This window comes from Vulpes vulpes, chromosome 3 (assembly GCF_048418805.1).
Source record: "Vulpes vulpes isolate BD-2025 chromosome 3, VulVul3, whole genome shotgun sequence".
Taxonomy (NCBI): domain Eukaryota; kingdom Metazoa; phylum Chordata; class Mammalia; order Carnivora; family Canidae; genus Vulpes; species Vulpes vulpes.
This window is the reverse complement of record NC_132782.1, coordinates 145,077,072-145,100,573: the sequence shown is the minus strand read 5'-3', so window position 1 is coordinate 145,100,573 and position 23,502 is coordinate 145,077,072. Positions and strand designations below refer to the sequence as shown.

General features: G+C 38.6%; 1 protein-coding gene and 1 long non-coding RNA gene across 10 annotated transcripts in view; one reads left to right on the top strand and one right to left on the bottom strand.

Moving 5' to 3' along the window:
* The window catches only part of ST6GALNAC3 (ST6 N-acetylgalactosaminide alpha-2,6-sialyltransferase 3), a 518,301-nt gene that overhangs the window by 323,544 nt on the left and 171,255 nt on the right, over window positions 1-23,502 (top strand). For all 9 annotated transcript variants that reach the window (XM_072754848.1, XM_072754850.1, XM_026004724.2 and 6 more), the window contains one exon: window positions 2,218-2,627. In XM_072754848.1, coding sequence (XP_072610949.1) covers window positions 2,218-2,627 — 410 coding nt within the window. The remainder of the gene's footprint in view (window positions 1-2,217; window positions 2,628-23,502) is intronic.
* LOC140598397 (uncharacterized) lies at window positions 1,333-22,312 on the bottom strand. Its single transcript, XR_012000819.1, has 4 exons — window positions 22,171-22,312; window positions 14,057-14,160; window positions 7,011-7,066; window positions 1,333-1,406 (listed from the first exon to the last, which is right to left on the bottom strand). It is a non-coding gene; the product is annotated as an uncharacterized lncRNA (long non-coding RNA).

Below are 23,502 nucleotides of genomic sequence, written 5' to 3'. Positions count from 1 at the left end.
CGAAGGTCCCTGAGTAAAGGAGCCTATGAGATGTCTCTCTGGTCATCTCTCTGACTCCAGTACCCACTGGCTCTCCTCAATCAATGCTCTCCCAGGTCACACTGCGCTCCCTGTGTTCCTCTCCTACCATGGGATGTTTGCAGTGGCTTTTGGTTTTGCTTTGCAGAAATATGCACCCACGCCCCCCACCCTCCACCCCGCCCCAAGTCCCCATTGCCAGCCCTCTTACTTTCTTCAAGTCTTCCCTCACATACCATTCCCCACTCCTCCCAGGCCTTCTCTGATCACTCCACCAACACACACACACATGCACACAGATGCTTCCTTACCTCCTTCCTTGCTTTAATTTTCTCTATTTAACACCTATCTTCATCTAACATTATTTTTTTTTTCATCTAACATTATTATATACAATGCTGATTTATTAATTGCCTTTTCCCCCCTCAGTGGAATGTAAGATCTATGAGGTCAGGGGTTTTTGCTTAAAACTTTCATAGCTGAATAATCCCCAACCGCAAGAACATGGCGCATTATTATTGCTCAATAACTACTTTGGATTCCTCCCATTGATAGGAAAGACATCTTGCTACAGTTGGGTGGTAATTATACAAGTGACTTTTCTGAGGTACTTTACTTCTCCATTTACCCACCTAAATTGAACCTGTTTGTATATTGATAGGTTTCTTTCAGATTGTGTTTCTCTTTCATCTAAATCAACAGTTCTCAACAAATTTGGGAAAGGCTATGTCTTCCCTAATACTAAGTTCAGTGTTCAGGCTCTTAATCAATTATTTTAATTCGATTGCTCTCATCTCCTAACTAAACCACTATATCCTGGGCTCCTATAGTAATCCAAGGACTTCTGGGAAATGGGATTAAAATGAAAAAGACAGACATTGATTCTTACAGAGTTTACTCTATAGTAGAAAGACACAATTAAACAATAAAATACAACATAACTAATAAAATGAGAGCAGTACCCAGTGTGAGAAGAACCAATGACCAATAGGCACAATAAAAATAGAGGATTGAATGTCAGATACAAAATGTGAAATCTCATAGAAGGAAGATGAGAAAGATATATATCAACAGAGTTCATCACTCCTTTATCACTGTTTTAAAAGATAGAGTGGCTTTTATCATGTAGGAGGAAAGTGGCAAAAGGAATTTATTTGGTTCTCCTGGGAGGAAAGAATGCAGGGAATAATGGAAAGAGCAATGGGTTTAGAGTTACCAGATCTAGATTTCAATCTATCATCTGCAAGTTGTGAGAGCTGGTGCTTACCCTCTGTGAGTCTCTGTTACCTTATTGGTTTAAGACAAGAGGGAGGTGGTTAGACCAGCACTAGAGATTATCTCTGCACATCCCTTCCCGGAGTTCTTAAAAGAAGCCTTTCCATATCCATCTAAAATAGACATAAACACAAAGGCCAGTTAACATGGTGACACAGGGAATTTTTTAAGGATTTTTATAAAATTTTTGCCAGCCTGAGACTTGTCTTAAATAGTTCTTGTCTGAAAAAGATTTTCAGAACCTTGTGATTTGCTGAATTTTTCCTAGTTTCATCAACTGCTACATATCTATTCATACATATAAGTAAAATACGGAATTGATGCCTGGATATATTCCTTTTGCATTTCTTTTTTTAGCCACGATCCTTATTAAAGATATCAAATCTTTCCCTGTTGCCTTATTTCATTTGAAATTATGGTTTTGAATGAAAAGTCATTATTTAGAATGGAAAACAAATGACTATTTTTTCCATTTAATTTTAGACGAACACAAGGGGATAGAAATTAAAATTATTTCTTTTTTTTTAAAGATTTTATTTATTTATTCATGAGAGAGAGAGAGAGAGAGGCAGAGACACAGGCAGAGGGAGAAGCAGGCTCTGTGCAGGGAGCCCGATGTGGGACTCGATCCCAGTACCCCGGGATCATGCCTTGGGCTTGGCAGGCCTTAAACCGCTGAGCCACCCAGGGATCCCCAATTATTTCTTAAAGTCTATATTCACTTTTTAAATGGAAGCATGTCCCTAGCTTGAAAGCCTGTGGTAGCTACTGTAGGATTGGTCCATATATTTCAAAAAATCCCACATTCAGCTGCTACATGCAATATGTAATATCTGAATTTCATTTTCTCAGAGGAACTTGTTTAAATAGCTGGAATTCACTAATTTCCATGTCTCTCCCCCATCTTTTTTCTCTGTTTTTCAGCCTTTGCAACTGGACTGTGACCTTTGCGCCATAGTGTCAAACTCAGGTCAGATGGTTGGCCAGAAGGTGGGGAATGAGATAGACCAGTCATCCTGCATTTGGAGAATGAACAATGCCCCCACCAAGGGCTATGAAGAAGATGTTGGCCGCATGACAATGATTCGAGTTGTGTCCCATACCAGCGTTCCTCTTTTGCTAAAAAACCCTGACTATTTTTTCAAGGAAGCAAATGCTACTATTTATGTCATTTGGGGCCCTTTCCGCAATATGAGGAAAGATGGCAATGGCATCGTTTACAACATGCTGAAAAAGACTGTTGACATCTACCCGAATGCCCAAATTTACGTGACCACAGAGAAGCGCATGAGTTACTGTGATGGCATTTTTAAGAAGGAAACTGGGAAAGACAGGTGAGTCCGCTGAGAGGCAGTCTCGTTGTCTTTTATGCTAGCTCTTTGCTGAGTTCTTTTGCCAGCTATCAAATGAACAGAGTTATTTTTCAAATTGATTGTTTTATGTTTTTTGACTATTATGATTACTTGACGAGCCAGCAACTAGGCCCCATTTATTCCACCTACACTACCTTCTGTTCTCTCCCTTTTGATTGGCTTGAGGATCCAAAAAATACTGGATGCTTCCCCAAGATATCTTTAGATTTGTTCTTATTTAGCTCAATTTGCTATTGGTTAAATTGGATGTTAGCCGAAAGGAAGTCTACACATTTCTGTTTTGAAACAGAAATGTTAAGGAACTTGAGGACCTCAACTCCTTTGGAAGTTATGGTAAAAATTTACCTGAGACCACAAAACTCAACAGGCTATTGATTCTCTAATAAGGCTGTGTAGCTTCTTGCATGCAAATAGGCCCTAAGATCGTGAGCACCATAACTTTGTATCTAACAGATATGTTGGTCTGTTCAGAATACCATATTGAAATTATGCATTACTGAAAATCATTAACAGTGGATTCTTGAAGAGAAATGAGGTATAAATACCATTCACTCAATTATCCAACAAACCAATTTGCATTTTTCATTACATTCTTTTTTTTTTTTTTTTTTGCTCAGTAGCCTTCTATAAACCACCCTTCCCACTTCCTTTTCTTGAGGCCTGCTCACCTCATTTTTCTCCTGCTCCTTACATCTCCTATTTCCTTTCTCTGCTCCCTCTTATCCTCTTCATTCTCCCCTATGACCCTACTACCAACCATTTTTTCTTTCTTTTTAGAAAGATAACTAGTATATGGAAGAGAAGTAGATTATTAGTTCATATTTCCAGTTCTGATAAAGAACTGCTGGCGGAAAATATTGAAACCAAATTGCAAAAGTTTTAAGTAATGTGTGAATGGTACTAACTCATGTAATACCATGGATAAATTGAGCATTGGCTGTAATTCCAATATTAACAATCAGATTTCCTCAAAATGTAAGTCTTTCACTCTTCAATATCATCAAACCTAAAATTTTAACTACATTGGGGTATGTGCTTGTGGGGGGAACATTTCTGATATCCGTGGGTGTAATTTGTGTGCTGATAATTATTTTAAAATCCTATCCGGACTAACTCTCCTATTGATAATGTAGGCTAAGCATACCATTTTCTAATTCTGATTACTCAAAATGCACAGCATCTAAGGAAATGCAAGACAGGAATCACCATAATGCTGGCCCTTTCTACAGTTAGAGTTCACAAGAAGAATCCCAATGGTTAGATTTGGATCAGTGTGTCATAAGCTGTCCAAAGAGATAGGCAGGAGAAATAAAGGAGTAGGCATGTAGCACAATTCTATATAAATATGACCATCTCAAAGGGTTTGAAAATTTCTGGTCTCTCATTAGCCCAGAGCAATGCAATTAATTAGATATATTTGGTATTTCATTAGTCATAGTCAGCCCTCAGGGTATCCCCCAGTCATGCCTATATGCCCTAGAATCATTTGGGGCTATCAGAGAAGAGCTCAGCATGCCGTATGCTCCTGTGTATTTATATCATGTTGGCTTTTGCTGTGAGCTTTCAATGAGACAGCACACTGTCACAGATGTGTGGATTGTATAGCAAGAATCAGGAGAGAATAGCTGTGGAGGATTCATTTTCCTACTGGCTGTGATGAGGAAAGCTGTTTGTATGGTGAGGAAAAGCTTTCTCGATAAAATTAATTTGCAGGTATCATTCAGTTGGTAAAGTTACCAAAATAAAAGTAGAGGGGAAAAAAGCCAAATTGATTTTATGATGCTTCCTTCTGTTTTTCTCACCGAGTCTATTCATGTCTGCTTGCATCATGGAGTGCTGCAACCAAACTGAAAAAGACAACTGTGCTAGTGTTTTAGAAATGAACAGAATGGATGGTTTTGGTAAAATCTGGTTGGATGACAAAAGGTTGTCCAAATGACCTCAAATGACTTGTTATCTGCTCTGTGATTTAGATCTGTATCCTAACTTCAGTTGTGTGGATTTTATTGTCAAAGGATTTCCCATAGTGATCTAACATTCATTGCCAAATTTCAAAGAAGAATATTTTTTAACTTTTTATGAAGGAAAATGTCAAAATTATAAAGTAGAGAAAGTAGTGGTGTAACGAACCTCTGTATACTCACTGTTTGGGATGAATAATTATTAATTCATGGCCAATATTGTTTCATCCATATCCCTACACATTTTCTCCCTCCCCAAGAGTTATTTTTTTTCCCAAGAGTTATTTTGAAGCAAATGCCAGACAACGTATTATTTCATTCATTAACATTTTAGCATGTATCTCTAGAAGATAAAGATTCTTAAAAATAAACACAATGTCATTGTCCTACATAAAACTCAGCAATATTTCTTTAATAACATTTTGTTTTCAAATTTCTCCAATAACCCTTTTAATATCTTAAAATTTTAATTCGAATTAGGATTAGCATTAAGAACCATACATTGCTCAAATCAGGATTAATGTGAGCTGTATACATTACAATTAATTGATATGTCTTCTATATTTCTCTTAACCTGTATCTTTCTTTCCTCTATATTATTGAAAAGAAAACTAGTGATTTGTCCAATAGAGTATTCCATAATCTAATTGTCCTAATTGTACCCCCCTGATGTTTTTCGTTCATTGATATTTCTTATTGAGGCTTTATTGGATTCAGGTCATATTGCTTCTTACCGAGACCATTCGGTGATACTTCTATCAGCAGGAATACTGTCTAGTTTTCTCTTTTTATGTTAGTAATCATTAATGGTCATTGTCTAGATCCAATAATTCATTAGAGATTGCAAAATGGTGATATTTCATCATTTTTTCATTTATATCAGCTGAAACTTTATAAGCAGAAACTTACCATCATTAACTATTTTTTTTAACCAGAGATAAAGATAGTACCAATCCTTTTTTCTTTATCAAGTCTAAGGCACTGGTTTCCTAGCATCCTCCAAAAGTGACCAGTAAGTTTATTATTATTAATATTTACATATTGACATATTTAACCATATTTGAAATATTTCAACCTATTAGAATTATGCCTTTATGCTCAAAGTGTCCTATTTGTGCTATTGGACCCTCTTCAAATTAGTTTTAGAGTCCTTTTGATGTTGCCTTTAGTAACTTTGGATAGCTTCTTTGATTCCTATTGTTATAGGATGACTTAGGCTCTTCTTGTACATAGTCTGATGCAAACCTGGATCCAGACATTTCTCCAAAGATCTTCGCTCCTATTAGTACTTAAGACAGCATAATCTTGGTGCTACAGGTGCTCATTTCTACTAGGTTTGTCTTTGTTTCCTGGTCCTTTCACTGGACACAGCTAGTATAGAAATGATATATGGTCTATATTTTGTTTAAAGGTAAAATCATTATGAGTTTGAACTGAAACTTCCAGTTCAGATTCAAGGCTACCAAGTTTTAATTTTACCTCATGTATGTTACAGGTGTTTCTCCTTTTTGCCATATTGGCAATCACAAGTCTAGAGTTTTATCCCACAGCGTACACACAACAATCTTAGAATGACATCACAACCAGCAATATTATTACTGTCAGCATTTTAAGATTATTTTACATCAAAGAAGACATTTTAATGGCAAGGATTCATGTGGGTCCACACTCACAACGGGTGTGTTGGTTGTATCCTAACAGAAGTTTTAAATATTTTTCTCCTGGGGCACCTGGGTGGCTCAGTTGGTTAAGCATCCAACTCTTGATTTCAGCTCAGGTCATGATCTCAAGGTTGTGAGATCAAGCTCCATGTGGGGCTCCATGCTCAGGGAGGAGTCTGCTTGGGATTCGTCTTTTTCTCCTTCTCCTAATTCTCTCTGCCCCCTCCCTACTCATGCACTCTCTCTGTCTCTCAGATAAATATTTTAATAAGATATTTAATAAGTAAATATTTTAAATATTTTAATAAATCATGAAATTAATAAATAATTACACACACACACACATACATATATACACACTTTTTTTTTTCTCCTAAGGGAATAGGAGTATTTCCAGTGGATATACCATTGGTGACATGAGTAAGTAAGGAAAAAAGGACATCCTTTTAATTTAACTTTTGCTACTTTGATTGATTTGCCTGAACTTACTAGAACTTTTTAGCAAGTGTTCGTTTTCATCATCAGGTTTTTAATGAAGAAGTTATGTCACCATTATGATGTATTATTTATAGAATTAAAAAAATTGTGTCTCTAGTAGTTCAATGAACCATGGTAGGAAAATAACTATATGAACTTTTCTCAAATGAGCTCCTAGGTTGCATCTTTAAACTATCAAAATCCTTTTAAGAAGTATAAACCCCTCTCCCATTTAAGGCGAGTACCTTTTCATTTTTTCCAGTGCTTTTCATTGTCTTAAGGAATTCTTCATTGAGGAAACCTGAATTAGTAAAAGAAATGTATGTAGTGTTAAATTTCCTAGAATGAGCTTAGATCAACTCATAAGCATATTGGAATACTTTTTCAAACCAAATGAAATTTAATTTGCTTTCTTATCAGTTACTGACTAAAATTATTTGGCTTGCCAATTAGAAAGAGTGACCTTGTGGGAACGGCTGAGAGAACAAGAAGAGAAGACAGTTTGTCCTTTCTCCCTTCATCCTCTGGGGCCCAGTTTTCTCTGGAATTTTAGGTCTTTGGACAGCAGCACCTTTATATTTTCACTTAACCAGATATTTTTCTGGGAAATAACCTTCAACAAACCAGAAAGCATTGGAATGAAAGGTCTTATATTCAAAATAATCTGGACCAAAATGGATCTTTCGTCCCCCGCCCTTTGAATGATTGGTATGCATAAATAATATTAGCCCAGTGACATTTACACATTTGCATTAATACATCTTAGGACTGAAATACCCTGGAGGTGATATAGGGCTGACAGTGGCACATGGCACCACACTCAACATCTGAAGAATGTGATTAGGTGCCTGGCCAGGTACAGAAGCAAGATGAATGTGAACTCTCCTAGAGAAGCAACAGAGAGCCAATGTGAGATATTCTTCTTACCTATAGGCAGGTGGGCGGTTGCAGCTTGCCTCCCACTTTAGAAATACATTGGCAAATGCAAGCACATTATTTAATTAAGTAATAATTGAGAAAGCTATAGACCCCATTAAAAACGCAAAGCTAATTTAAGGCTGATAAAGGGCCCTGAGCTGCCCTAAATAGGTCTTAATTAGCTGGCACCAATGTGGCTCCGCCTTCAGGGATGGATGAAATTAATGAAAGCTAGCAGCAAATAGATCAATGTTTCAAGATGTTACTGCCTCAGGTACAGAGGATGAGAAGGGAGGGAGTTCCTTTTAAGGATCATTTAGGAAATTGGGTGCACAAAAGTCACTTTCAGAAGACACTGTCAACATGGCAAACTGATTCATAAATATCAAGATGGCTGCATGTTTAATATTTGCCAGCATGCTCCATCCATTCCCCCTCCATGCTAAGGAGGGAAAAAGAAATCAGTGAAGCGTCATTTCTCACTGCCTTCTGTTGGAGACAGGTTTGTCATCTGGCATGTTTTTAAGTACAGCCTGGGTTTTGCTATTTCAGCTTGGCCATTTTGAAAGTTTCTTATGCTGCCATGTGATCGACTTTAAGGATTAAGTTGGCTCACGTCCCGTAGGTCTGCAAATCCTTTATGGTTTCTAGAGTTAGAAGAAGTTTCAAGCCTCCTCGGCCCGAGAATTTGGGAACTCTCTGAGAGGCCCCTCTGTTGGGCTACAAGGCAGATAAGCTGCCTCAACAAAAGGAGGGCAGCAAGGCACAGGGGCAAAAACCAAACCAAAATAGAACAAAACTCTGCACCAGAGTCAGCCTCAAGGCACATTTTGAAATGCGCCTAACTTACCCAAACTAGGACTATTATTCTATCTGGACCCTGCTAACAAAGATGTTTAGTTCTTTGGAACTCAGAATAGAGGCCAAACTCTAGGAAATCCTGGAACAACAGAAAATAGTTAAAGTGGAGAAATTCTTGGGTTGAAAGGCAGGACACAGTATTAAAAACAGTGTTTTCCTTTTTTTTTTTTTTCCCTATTTGAAGATGGTCTTTGCAAATATGGCATCTCAGCACTTTTTCAAGAGCAACGTTGACACACCTCTGTTAAAATGAATTAATGTTCCCATCCCAGCTTATATATTTGGCAGGAACAAGAAGTTCACACAGCCGTCATGGGCAGACCCATAGGACTCCTGAGTCAAAAAGCATACTGAGGCATCTAGGGCTGGGTTTTCATGCTAACAAGCACTGGGAAACAAGGGACTTAGTTTTTTCCCATTATTCATGATGGCATCGAATGACCTACATTCGGCCTTCCTCTATAATACACACGGGCTGGAAATTAAAAACTCAATAAAAAAGAGGGAAGAATCTATTTTAATAATGGGAGAAGGGAAGGGATGTCTATAATTTATCAAGCTATCAGTACCAACCTGCCACGTGCTTAAAAACATACGCATGTGTGCACGCACACCCACCGGGTTAAAGACCATGATGCATTTGACAGGACAGCTTAGTTGAGGATTAATAGAAGAGAAACCCAGCTAAGATTCAGTGACCATATTTTTAAAAGGAAAGCTGTTCCGACTACTGGTAGTTGTAGAAATCAAGACTTGGAACCAGTCTACCTGGGGAAATAAGTCCTCCTGGGCCTTAGGATATGACTTGACAGCCTAGCTAGATGCATAGCTAGATTATACTGTATAGAAAGAAAGTCCCGACAGACACTTATGCTGAATGACAGACACTTATGCTGAACGTTCCCTCAGCATGAAGGCTTTTGAAGGCCACAAAGAGTGTGAAACTCAAAGACAAATAGGCCTTAAATTAGAAGCCTCATTAGAATATATCTACACTTTTAAACTTTGCAAAGGCTTTGAAGATTTTTAACTTCTGTCTGTTTGTTCATTTAAAGTCAGGGGATGCATCTCTTAAACTGGTTTACTTCCTTCCTTCTGTATTTTGGATTTTTGCTTTCCTTTTGATTTTTAATTTCAGCCATCTCCGTCTCTCTTCAAGGTGAGGGTAAAATCAAGAAAATGAAGAATGATTTATACACTTGCCCATAAGAAAACATATGAACCAGGAGAAGTCTCTTTCCTTTCTCCTCAATGGTTGCATGGCCTTGACTTCTAAGACAAGGTTGGTTGTTTTGAGACTTTTCATGCTCTTCTAAATGGACTTCCCTCCTTGGCTCTTTGTCTCACTAAAGAATGGGTCTTCTAGATCAATACAGTACTTTTCTTTCTCTCTTTCTTTTTAACATAGTACTTTTGAACCTTAACGTGCATATAGTCACCTGCTGATTCAGGTGAGAATGGAGGCTGATAATTTACATTTTGAACAAGTTTCCAGGCCAGGCCACTACCGTTAACCTGCAGATCCTGCTTCCAATTGTGCTACTTTGGATCGCTTTGATTGAAGGGACAAGACAACATTACATTGTTCCTTGAGCCAGGGAAATACGTAGGTGAAGGATAGCTATTTCCCAGATAGCTTGGTAAGCTGCTTATAGCTGAATCCCAGTTTTGTGACTGCTTTGTTCCTGGCCAATTAAGCGTGGCGCCCATCTGAAGCTGCACCTTAATCTTAAGAATTCAGCAAGAATTATTTATCTGACCTCATTGGGTTTATTTGTCCATTTCCCTCACTGATGACGCACTTCTTAAGGACAGGGACTGTGCACATCTCCGTTTTATTCTCCGACCTACCAGAGTAGGTGGTTTGCCACCAAAATACCAGATGAGTTGTTTTCACTCACCTTCTTTCAGCCAAATGGCCCACAAATATTTCAGGCTTCCTTGAAATGACCTCAGCAAATAACTCATTTTCTTTCTTTTGTCATCACCACTACCACTGGTCCAGGCTGGGGCCTTCTTTGCCCCTCACATGGTAACTGCTAACACAGCCTTGACTCTGGCTTGACAGAGATTGTTGCCTCTGCTTACATCATACTTCCTCCCATCACCGTGCACACAAGTGCATCATCCTTCATGAGCAAACCAAATGTTACCTCTTCCATGAAGCCTTTTACAGTATCTCTAATTAGAACTTATATTACCTCCTCTGAAAATCCAGAGCATTTGGACTTTAAAAATGGAAGTCACCACTGTTTACCATGCATTATCACCATTAATGTCCGATCTCTTCAGGTAGTCTGTAAACTCTTTGAGGGAATATCAGCTCTTTTAAAGTTGTTTCCCTAGCCCCTGATACAATGTTTGACTCTAATAGGTATTCAGTAAACATTTGATGGACAAATGAATAAACAGATGAGCAAATGAGTGAAAAAATAATATTGGATAGGTTTTTTTTTTTTAAGTTTATAAGTCCCTTTGCCACTCGTTGAAATGCTTGTGAATTTCCAAACACTTTCCTTCAGTATATAGGGGTCACTGTAAAACGAATGAGGCAAGTTCTAGGATTGTCTTTTGATAGAAAAGTTTCCACAGTTCTATTCAGACAAACCACCCCTTGCTTTACCTTACCCAAAGGTTGGCAAATCTATTACCTTCTCTAGGGACTTTGTGACTGGGCACTGGGTTTTTAATAAGTCACTGACAGAGCCATTCTTCAAATACAGGTTTCCATTTTAGTTTCATGTCAATGGCAAAGCAGGTTGTGAGACTTCACTCACAATTCCGTTAGCTGTCAGTTGCCTGGTGAAAAAACAGTTGCTAATACCTAAACCCAAGGTTATGCTCTTGGGCTCTAGGAAGCAAATACAACAACCATCCCAGAAGGCAGAGAACAAAAGATCCAAGTAAAGGAGAACTGATCACTACCCAGCTTTATCTTCTAATTATCTCCCATAGAACATTTTTTTCTTTGATAACAAAGAAAGCGAATTGCCTTCGTGAAAATTCTTTTTACAAACGTCATGATGCACATAAAAGAAAAAAAAAAAAAGACAGTAGCAGTATCTTCCAACCCACTGCATAAATGGTTGGTGAATTTGTACATGGATTTGGAGGAAAATTAATGAAAGTGTTTTGACATAATTTAGATCTTGTCACTCTTCCACTCAAAACCTTGGGATAGCTTCCTGTTTCCCTTAGAGTAAAGGCACAAGTTTTTCCGGTGATTTATCATTACTTTCAGGGTGATCTGGTCCCTTGTTGCCTCACTGATTTTCATTTATTAAACTTCCCTCGTGCTCACTCTGCTCCAGCCTCACAGACTTCCTAGCTGCACTTCAAAGATAGTAGGCATGCTCCCTCCTTCAGCCTCTGCTTTAGCCTTCTGCTGGACCACCTTCCTCCCCACATCATGCATGATTCACTTCGTCATCTCCTTTCAAGGCTTTGCTCATTCGTCTCCTACTCAATGCATCTAACATGATGTCACTTAAGATTGAAATCCCACTTCCCATAACCAACATTCTTACTTATCCTTACCTTGTTCCAATTCCCGCCCCCCCCCCCCCCCGTAGCATTGTTTCTCTTCTAACTAACATTCTGTGTAATAAGCTTCTTTTATTTTATTGTTTGTTGTTTGTCTGACGCCCCCATAAGATATACATTTCTTAAGCCTGGGATGGTTGTCTGTTTTTGTCATTGATAAATCCCAAAACACCTAGGATAGTGTATGGCAGGGAATACACATTTAATTATGTGCTAGATGAATAACCAAGAGAATGGGAAAACAATTAAATAAATAAAAGATTGAGGCAAACTTGCAAAATTTGTCTCAACGGCCTACCAAAGGAGCTTAAGAAGAAGAAAATACATATGTTCAGAAACTATGCAATTAAGGTAGGAGGAAGGCAATTTGTTGTTCCAGAAATGGTTGGTAGGATGATGACTCTCTATTCAAAGTGATCATTATGTCACTCAAGGAATGGTCTGACTTATTTTTTATTAGTTAGCACATGGTCCAGTTATTTAAACAGAACTGACCAAATTAGCTCATTTCTTTAGTACACAGCAGAATCAGCAACACTTCCGACTCTCACTTGGTTTAGCAGAAAGATGGATCCTAAATGTGGGCCAACATCAGAATCACCCAGAGGGCTGGTTAAAACAGGTTGGTAGACCCATCCTGAGAGTTTCTTGAGTTGTTGTTTTGAAGGGGAAGGCCATAGATTTTGTGTTTCTAACACATTCCCAGGTAATACCATTGCTGTTCTCCTAGGACTACACTTTGAGAATCACTGTGGTAGGGAAAGACCCTAAGATATCAGGAATTATATTCAATTCTTTTGAAAACATTTGGTCCTATAATCTTTATACTACTAGTGTGGAATTATGTGAACACCTAAAGTTATTTTTATTATGATATTTTTAATGGTGAGAATTTTTTAATCTCCTGCAAAAATCCAACTACAGCTCTGTCGTTTTATTTTTCACTTTCTTAAGATCTTGCTCCTCTGTAATCATGCCAGATGGTGCTGCTCATTAGCTTATGAGGAAAGGATGCTTTATCATTCTAGACAGAAAGACAAATCATTCTGTTCTCTGACTTTGAGTCAAGAATCAACATTTGGGTGTATGCTCAACCTACTATTTGCTTTACAATTTTGCTCATTAGGTATTTATTACCCCGACAATATATGAGCTAGTCATTATCCCTCTGTCAAGTATTTCTTTCAAATTATATTCATTTAAAGTTCATATCAGCACTGTTTGACAACTGCCATCCTCACAGCATTACCTCCACTAATATGTAATTTCTCTTTTGCCTAAATTATCTGGGTGAGGTAGTTATCCAGGAAATATATCCATAAAATTAAGATACTGGATAATATTCCATTCTCTGACTTACCATGTTCTAAATGGATAAGTGGGGCAATTGATATTGCTGATTTATGAAAAACAATAAAACTTGAGGGAGAAAAAAGTAACATTATGACCAAAACCATTGCATTCTTTTCATTCATTGTACGCTTTTCTCATGAAGAAAGCAGGGTGAGGAAAGCATATGATTTAAAGAAAAGTGCTAAAAAAAAATAAATAAAATGAAACCTCAGATATTTTGCGAGACTCTGGCAAGGTGGGTGGGGACCCTCTTACCATGTGAAGTGGAGAACTAGTTAGAATTCAAGATCTAAAAAAATTAATATGTTTGCGATATTAAATTTTTGAAGGAAAAAAATTATAATTTTCACTAAAATGATAATTAAAATTATTATTAGAGAACTCTCGCAAAGACATATGATAGGCACATGTGTGACAGTTTCCTGGTATGAACAGTTTCTTATCCCCAAGAATGCTTCCCTATTCCATGGCAATATTGAATATGTCAAATTTTCTTGCACTTTGTTGAGTGGAGAGTAGGAAAAAGAGAAGGGAATATAGTCGAAGACTTCTGGGAGGGGTTGCCAATCTGTCTTAATTCTAGTTGACAGTAGATATTTGACCATCGAATACCTACCTTCTTTTTTAAGACCTAAGTCTTTTTTAACTAAGATGCTAATATCCTTTTGATGAAACAAGTATTCCACAGCCCACGTGTATCAGCGTGGAGGGGCAAGAGCTCTGAAAGTAAATGCAAAACAAAATAAGATTGCTGCTTCAAGGTGACCTTTTCACTACCTATTCTGTATTTCTATTGTGTTATGTAGTCCTTAACAAATATAGTCATGTTTACTTAGGAGGGCATTCTATCTTTTTCCATGGATGGAGCAAATTTCACTTATGTTTTTATGCAGTTATAATTAACTTGCCCTTTCTGTCCTCTTTTGTCTTTACTTTGCTCATAACTCATCTGATAGTTCACCGTCCCACCTTGATCAAAAGATAAGATGCTTCCAAAGACTGAACCATTGGCAACTTTGTCACCTGGAAAGAATTACCTAAAATATGTTAAAAACAGAAATGACTGTGTAACTGGTTCATCATATTTTCCTTAGCAGGTGGATTCTTGGTGGGCAGAGAGTGTGTTTCTGGTGGTTTTGCTGCCAAGCACATTGAGGGTGTTCAGTAAATATTAAATAATAAGAAGAATTTCCTAATTAAGATGAACGTTTTTCTATATTAAGCAGATGGTGCTCAATAGGAGTAGCCCATTATTTACAAGTATGACACAAGGTGCTGGCAATTGTCTAGGAAACATGGCTCTCACTTCAGATGCTGATTATATGTTAAAGCAAACTTTTGTGACAAACAGCTTGATCAATATTAGTTAATGTTTGTGATAAAAACTGTGAATGGGGTGGACTTTGTATGTGTATGTCTGTAATTCTTCTGTTTTGATTATTAATGTTGACTTCAACTATAAGAGTACTTCTTGCTATTTGCCGCAAGGCATGCTCTGGCAAATCAGTGTATGTGTGACTTTATCCCATAGGCTCACCATTTGATTTGCTTGATTTCTAAAGAAATTTTTCTTTCAAGTCCTTTGAGTATCCCTTTATGGTTTCTAAAACTAGATGTGAACACCTCCGTGGTATTTTCAATGCTTATATTAGTAGCTGAAACCTCAGTGGAACCAAGGAGAGTTAATTAGGCATTCCCAAAATACACATCATTTTATGATTTTGCAGATCACCCCGATGGAAATAACAGTCTAATTTCGTCAAGTCATGTAAATTATAGTGAGAGGGATGATGAGAGTAGGCAATTCTCAGTTCTTTGGAGAAGTTAATTTTGTTGTCAGCACACACACATCTCCAAAAATCACAAACCACAGGCAGAACTTTCTAGCACAAGTGAGATTTGGTGATCATATACTATTTCCATTTCTAACGTCTGCCTTCTATAAAGGGTCTATGCAAATAGGGGCTTTCAAGGATGTAAAACTGGCAGCTTCCTCTACTAGGAGCTTCGGGAGCAGCTGCCATGCTTTCTCATAAAGGATTGAAAACATCCTGTTTACTAACATACACCCACACGCCCTCACCCACTACACTCACATCAAGCCATTCCGTTCCGGCAGAGTTTTTATTTTGGTTTGAGATAGGCAGCGCAGACATGCTCAAGTCTTTTACAAACATTTCATTCATTCTTTGAGCACGTATTCCCCGGGTGCTAACTAAGTGTCAGACATTGCCCTAGACATGAGGAATACACCTATATTTGAAACCTACTCTCTAGTTTTATTGGGAACTCATCAGAGATTCAGGCATGTGTTGGCAGGTTCTTTGCATCCGGTCTCACCTCCTTATTTTTAATATTTATAAATCATGCTCATCAGGCTGTCAGTAGGTAGGAAATGAAAGTAGCTGCGAAGCCCTGCCAAGACAGAACAAATCCCAGAGCGAGCTAAAAATATGTTGACCACAAGGATGTGCGGCAAACCAAGATGTGTTCTCGAAGCAGCAAAAATTACTGTTGTGCCAAAGTCCAAGCTTTACCTCGTTGTCAGACAATCAGTGGGCTAGAGATCTCACCTGCGCTCTCCACAAGCCCTGTTAAGAAATAATGACCATGTGCTTTCTACAAGCCCGGAGTCTGCCCAGAGCATGAGCTCATAAATATGTTAGCTGAAGTAGGGCTTATGATAATATAGAAGATGAATCATCTTCCTATTTTGGAAAGCATGCATTCTAGAACTCCGTGCATCTTAGAGTCCTCCCAGAGACCTCTATGGTTTTTTGTTTTGTTTTGTTTTTGTTTTGCTTTTTTATCTCTCATTGTCTTTAGGTCTTGATTCAAATGTTGCCTTACCAGAGAGAGGCCTTCCTTGAAGACACTGTCAGCTTGCCGCCCCCACCCCCCCCCCCCCCCCCCGCCACAACCTGCTCACTGATCTTTATTGTCCTTTCAGTCACTTACCATGGCCTGATACATCATGCGTTTGCTCTTGTCCATCTCCCCGCCCCCCCGCCCCACCTGACTATAGGCTTAGGAGGACTGCATATTACCCAGGGCTGAATCTATGCCCCCTCAAGTAGCACCTGGCACATAAGTGACATTCACTCCCCAATTGCTGAATGGATGGCATGAGTCTGTTTGGAGTTGTTAGTTTTGTGATTCAAGAAGTGTCATTGGTCAAGAACTTTTAGGGTTGAACTGGAACTTAGAAATCTCTATCCTACTCTGTCCCAACATTTTTTCATGCCAACATTTCTTTGTTCAATATTACCCCTGTGGGCTTTATGCTTTGAAAAATATGGTCCACAAAAAAAAAAATTTGTTAAGTAGTATTCATTTTTTTTTCCATCTACGAAAATTTGAAATAAATATAACTGCCATCTGGAATTCTGATAACCAAAGGTGATCTAGTTCCAGCCAAAAAACAAACCAAAAAAAAAAGTGCATATGTCAATAAGACTTTGAATTGGATATATCAGTGACATTTGACATTTCAAAATTTTATACATGGCTCAATAATCTCTATTGCCACTTTCGTGGTCCCCTGGAGCAGAGATGCCATTAAGAAAATTCCAAAACGAGCCCAACATGCATCTCATGGATGGGAAACATAAGACCAACTAGATTTAATGACTTTCCCAAGGTCACACCTCTTGTCGTAGTGGAGCTTCAAATCCAAAGGCCTTCTGAATCCTACACTAGTGCCATGTTCACTGGCCCACATGGTTTCCTCACCATTGAATTGAGCACCAGCTGCAACAGTGTTTCCTCAAATGTGTTCTGTGGACCACCTATTTCAGAGTCTTCTGGAATGTCTGATAAAAACAGCTCCTCACCCCTATAGATTAATATCTCTGGGAATAGAGCCTGGGGCTTTGCATTTTAATCAGTTCCTCAGGTGTGTCTTGTATCTTACCAGTGTTTTGAGCACAAGCTGCCTATTGTGTGCCAGGATTCTTGATTCTCCTCCATTGAATGGAAAAATTAATATTCAAATTTTATCACCAAATTATATGAACACCTTGACCAATAACTTTTCTCAGGGAGGGCCCCTGGGCCATGTTAAAATATGTTTTGTTTTACCATCAAGTTAGATAATGAGCTATGAGCTACTTTGAAGTTTTGGTTTTCAGCCTGACTAGTTCATTAATTTCTTCTGTGAACCTTGGAGAATGCAAGGTGCCTGGGATTCAGACATATTGGGACGGCCCTAATGAAGTGGGGGGAGGCATAGTGAGGTTGATTTCAGAGGGCTACTGGGGGCTTGTGATGCTTCTGTATGAGGCCTCAAGACCAAGGAACACAACCAGCTAAGGCCAAGAGTTTTCTATGCCACATCTCTAAATCTCTTTTCACACTCCCGAATGCCTTTCCACGTCCACCAAATAGTCTCAGACTTCACCAAAAGAATAACGAGGGCATCGGCCATCTCCTTGAGGTAGTGGTTAAAACTGAAAACTTTGTTAGATGTTACTATTGTTGTTTCTGCAGTTTTTAGTTTGCAGAACTCGTAATGACTGTCGTGGTAATCATTGTCCAGTCGCATCACCCTTTGCCTTTGTTCTAAGACATGTCTCCCGCTCTTCGTCATCTTTGAGGATGAATCACGCAGTTCATCAGCATTTTCCTTCTTGACGTGCAACCTTGAGACAGAGCAATTCAAAAAATTTCCCAGAAATGGCTTTTGTGGGCTGTTAATTTAATTCTCTGAATCGTGAAAACTGTGTAAGACATTTTTCAAAGGTTAGGCTATTGAATATTTCATATCATGGAAACCGACTTAAGAAAGATTGGCTACTTAAGGCCACAAAAAAAGGAGGAGAAAATATACTTGAGAAAACCTTATAAACTAGAACTTCTCATAACAATATTAATATATTATTTTTCTTCATTTTGAAATATCCTCAGGCATGTGTTGAATGAGCTGACTTCATGGTTGTAGTTTTGTTGTTCTTTCCATGTTGCTTTGCAATTCTCCCTGTGGCCATCATATTGATTTGAACACTGTGGTCATCATTCTAGGAAAATGAAGGCATTAATAACTGGGTCTCTATGGACAGATTGTAATAGAAAGCCTTATAAATAATTGCCCACTAATGGGAAAATTGAAAATATGCACTGTATTATAATGGTCATAATGTAATCATTAAAATTACAATTATGTGACAATGAAAGAACTCATTATGCATTAGTTTATCTTTACATAATGTTAATAGCTAATGAAAGTGTGACAATTACATCTAATTAAGTTTAACAACATTTCTGCACTTCTTGTAAATGGACTATATTTTGCTCGAAACAGTGTATGTGGAGACATTACAAGGCCCATCTCTGTTAGGAGTTTTGAAATGTAACCATCCATCCTGCTAGAGACCATAACTTAGAGCTTCTTGTTAGATGAACTGGAAATGCGACCTCTGACCAAGGGTAGCTTTATAGAAAGGTTTCTTGGGTTGTGTCATTCATGTGGTGAAAATACCCGTTAGCGTTTCTCCTCCCGCAAATTCGTGTGTGTCTGTGTGCTCGATTCATTTATGTTTTGTCTATAACAATAGGGTTATACTAACATCTCAAGTCAAGGGATGTCCAGCTGGATTTGTGTTATGATACTGGATGGGGTTGGATGTGTTAGTGCCTTGCCATACATTATCCTATATTCTACTTGCGTGTTTTACATCAACTCTGTGTGCTTCATTTTCTCGCGTGTAAAGCTGGGGTGAAAGTAATAATAATTGCCTTCTGCACTTTTGTTGGAATTAACATTTCTTTATGAATTTAACTTATAAGTTTGTAACATATAACGTGTAGCCAGGGCCTGGCACATGGTATTAGTAAACATTAGGTACTATGATTTATTTTCCAGCCATATTCTAATATCAAGAGAACGATTCCAAGCCTAGTGTCACGTTTCCTTCGCTGACGTTTTATTGTATATTCAGGCAATCATTTAGACTTTTGTTTTTCCCTTCTTAAAAAAAAGTTATTATATGTGTCATATTGAAAACAGCCTTGGACCCTCAGTAAGAGATCAGCATGTTCTCCTGATTTTTGAAACGGTAGGCATTGGCTAAGTCGCCAGGCCTTCCAACTGTTCAGGTTTTACTTTCAGAATGATGGATTATGGGTTCCTTCCAGACCCTTGGCCACTGTCCTCAGTCTTGGATCATTAGGAAGCATAGACTATGGAAGGAAGTTCAAGTAGAACTTGGCAGAGCCATCCATGGCTACTGTACTTCCAAGAAGCTATGACACTGGCCCGCTTTTCTTTTTCTTTCTTTCTTCTTTCTTTCTTTCTTTCTTTCTTTCTTTCTTTCTTTCTTTTTTTTTCAACATGTTCTCCATTTTTTTTTAATTTTTTTTTTAATTTATTTATGATAGTCACAGAGAGAGAGAGAGAGGCAGAGACACAGGCAGAGGGAGAAACAGGCTCCATGCACCGGGAGCCCGACGTGGGATTCGATCCCGGGTCTCCAGGATCGCGCCCTGGGCCAAAGGCAGGCGCCAAACCGCTGCGCCACCCAGGGATCCCCTCTTTCTTTCTTTCTTTCTTTCTTTCTTTCTTTCTTTCTTTCTTCTTTCTTCTTTCTTTCTTTTCTTCTTTCTTTCCTTCCTTCCTTCCTTCCTTCCTTCCTTCCTTCCTTCCTTCCTTCTCTTTCTTTCTCTGTTCCCTTTGTATGTTAAGCACAAAGGAAACGTTCATTCCCTGAGAGGACTCATCCAGCTGCACAGTGTCAACCATCACTGTTATGTGTTATCTCAATCTCTGGTATCACTTCTAACCTTTGTTCCCTTAAACTACATTAGCTATTAGGTATTTCCTTTGTGACACTGAACCTGTCTTAAAACTTGGCTCGTTTTTCCAATCCAAACTCTGATTGTATTACCAAATCCTTGTTACTTGCTTAATAGTATTGATTACATAATCGTATGCTTTATTTTTATTTCAACACTCTCATCATCTGATGTCTAGACCATTAAAATCTTCTCCATCTCTTCTCTCTGTTTCCTGTCTTTAGCCCTTTAATCCACATTTTTGTATTTGCGGCAAAGGAATCATACTGAAGCATGTTTGCATTTCCTTCGCATACCCACAAATCTTTGATGGCTCCTCATTGCCTATAGTGTCTTTCATCTGGCATTTTTGTCCTGAGAACTTTGCCCTACCCTCCTTCCAACTCCGCCACCAGCTAGTTTTTACAGATACTCTCTAGCCCAAACAAATGAGTCTGCATTATCCCACGACACACTGAGCTTCGTATCGTTGTTGGCCCTGTTTCCCCAGCGAAATGTTCTTGCTTTTGTATTCTTGTCATATAAATCTGTGTAGGCACAGCTCGAGAGTCAGTTCTTTCATGCAACTGTCCCTAACAGCCCTATTTATCTTTCTTTCCTATGAATTCCTCAGGCATTTCTTTTGCCTGCTGTATCTTGCACTCCATTCAGGCCGCCTTGGCTATCTCTTATCCTTTATGTACGGGTCTGGCTGGCCAACGAGATTGGTGAGGTCGGAAGCCCCTCAAGGCTGTCTTCCGTTCCTCTGCGCCGAGTGCTAGGTGTCTATCGGTCCTCAGCAAATATTTGTTGATGAGAATGTCAATTTTGTAAGCACATGGAGACGATACTCAAAAGCCTTCTTGCAGCTACTGGAATCTGCCTGGAGCTAATTTCATACTTAGAACTAATGTTTTCTGAGCCTCCTTCTTATAGGAGTCTTGTAAAATCTCTTGGTAGAATTAAGCACAATCCTCTCTGCCCTGAATCCCAAGACCTTCTCCTGGGGGGTAGTATCCTTTTAGCTGAGAATGTGAGAGAGAAGACAGGCATGCAAGGATTAGCCTCAGAGCCCTGGCAGTCCCATCTTCTGCTGAAGGCAGCTACTGAACCTCCCATTCGGGAAGGGTCCCTAACTTACCTGGTCTTTCAAAGAGCTGGTGCTGGGTCATCTTGTAGCAGATGACACTTAGCAACCACCAGAAATAAAAGCAGTGAAAACAAGGAGAATTCTTGCCTCGAGTTTGTTACTAACAAACTCGGTAACCTTGGTCAGGTCACTTCCCACCAGGTTCAGGCTTTATTTCCTGCACTCTAAAATGGTTGAAGAACTCTGACACTAAAATCTGATGATTTTTTATAGTTTTAACCAGAAGCTAGATAGATCCAAATAAAATGACCATTGTTATTTTGGTGAAAAATAAAATTCAAAAAAAAAAAATAAAATAAAATTCAAGACAAATCTTCCTGATTTCTTTGTAGCTCCCCATCTCTTAGGGAACCAACACATCACAGATTCTCTCCTTTTCCTCTGTCCATGTCTGTGTCTGTCTCTCTGTGTCTGTGTCTCTCTGCTCTCTCTCTCATTCACTCTCTCTCTCTCTCTCTCTCACACACACACAATTCTCTATCAAAACACTTTTTTCCCCAGCAGGCTCTTGCATGCTGGGTTCTCCTCTCCACAGAAAGAGCTGCCAATGAAGTAAGACACAGGAATAGGATAAGAAGCCGAATCCCTTTTAGGAATGGCTCGTTTTATACACTGGAAAAAATTCTGGCTGAAATTGTAGCTAAGTTGCCTTCATTAATTTTTTTAATCTTTTACAATGCCGAATGATTTACTTTTTTTTTTTAAGTTAGGGATTTAAATATTAGAATTCTTTCTTTCATCTGTACCACCTTAATATATTTTGATTGTTTAACAAAGATAAAACAGAGGAATCAAGCAGTCCACAGACTTACAGAGGTGGTCATCCAGGGTCAGATATGGGGTAGGGGGCATCTTCTATCTTCCATTCTTATGTTGCTTTTCTTTCTGTGGCCATTCCTGCTGCCTCCTCCCTCTTTGCTCGTTCTTTTCTCTCTCCTCCTGGCACTTGCTCACTCTGTTCTCTCCTTACCTCTTTGTTCTTCTTCAGAGCTCTTGCTTCTGCTACTGATGCTTTTCAGTGCCATGGTTTTTTGAGATAGGCTGGTTTGATGACTATCTTTTCTTCTTCCTTTTGAAAGCTTTCTCTTTGTCCTGTGTATCTTCTGGATGGCTGGTAACGCTTGCCATTCTTATTAGGTTTTGTTCTTGTTCTGACTTTATTTTTCCTTAATTTTTTTTTCTCTGACTATATGAGAGAAAGAGATTTTATCCCCACTCTCATTCCAGGTTTTCCTTTCTGTCATGTTTTATAATGTGGATGTGAAATACGTTTTAAAGACCAAAAGGATAGATAGCAGAGTGGGTGGTGGGGTTATGTGTGATTTCTGTTTTCTTCATTATAGCATTCTGTATTTTCTGAAATTGTTTCATGCTACATATGTGCAAATATTTATAGTTAGAGAGAAAAAGCAATAAAACCATTTCCATTTGGCAAAGAAAAATATCTTAATGAGTGCTCGGCTTTGGGTCTTGCTTCTAGCTCTCCATCAAACCTCCTTTTCCTTGTCTGTCTTCACCACCAAGCGTGACAAAATGGCTGGCTGAGCTGGAGATGGACAGTAGTCCATGGGGACTGTAGAAAAGAGCTGATGGTTAGCAGCCGCCTATAAGACCGCACGTCATGGGTCACTTCTATTGAATCCCCACAGCCAGGCTCTTGCTGCCAGTTGTTCCTAAGTGTAAGAAATTCAGGGAAATAGCACTGACTGCCTTATGAAATCCAGGCCCTTTGTCCAATGTGGCAATTATTTTTGAAAGCTACTGATGATAGCAGATAGTGGTGAGATGTGATGAGGCTTGTTCATTCAACAGCATCATACTGTGATCCAGAAGTTTTTAAAAAATTTTAAATTTTATCAGTTTATTCATTCATTTATTTATTTTAGCATTCATATTGATTACTGAATGCTCATTTAAGTTGCATGACTATTGTTGCTATTTACTCACGCCTCATAGATAACCACCTCAAAGAGCAAACCAGAAACCAAGGTGGTAGGAGTCAGAGATGGAGGTAATAAACTTTGGCCAGAGAGCAGGCTCTTTTTTTTATATGACAGTAAAATTGTCACTTATTATATATATGGGAATGTAGGCATGGGATTTCATGACTATGAAGTATCATATTCTAAGTACTTTGGTCTATT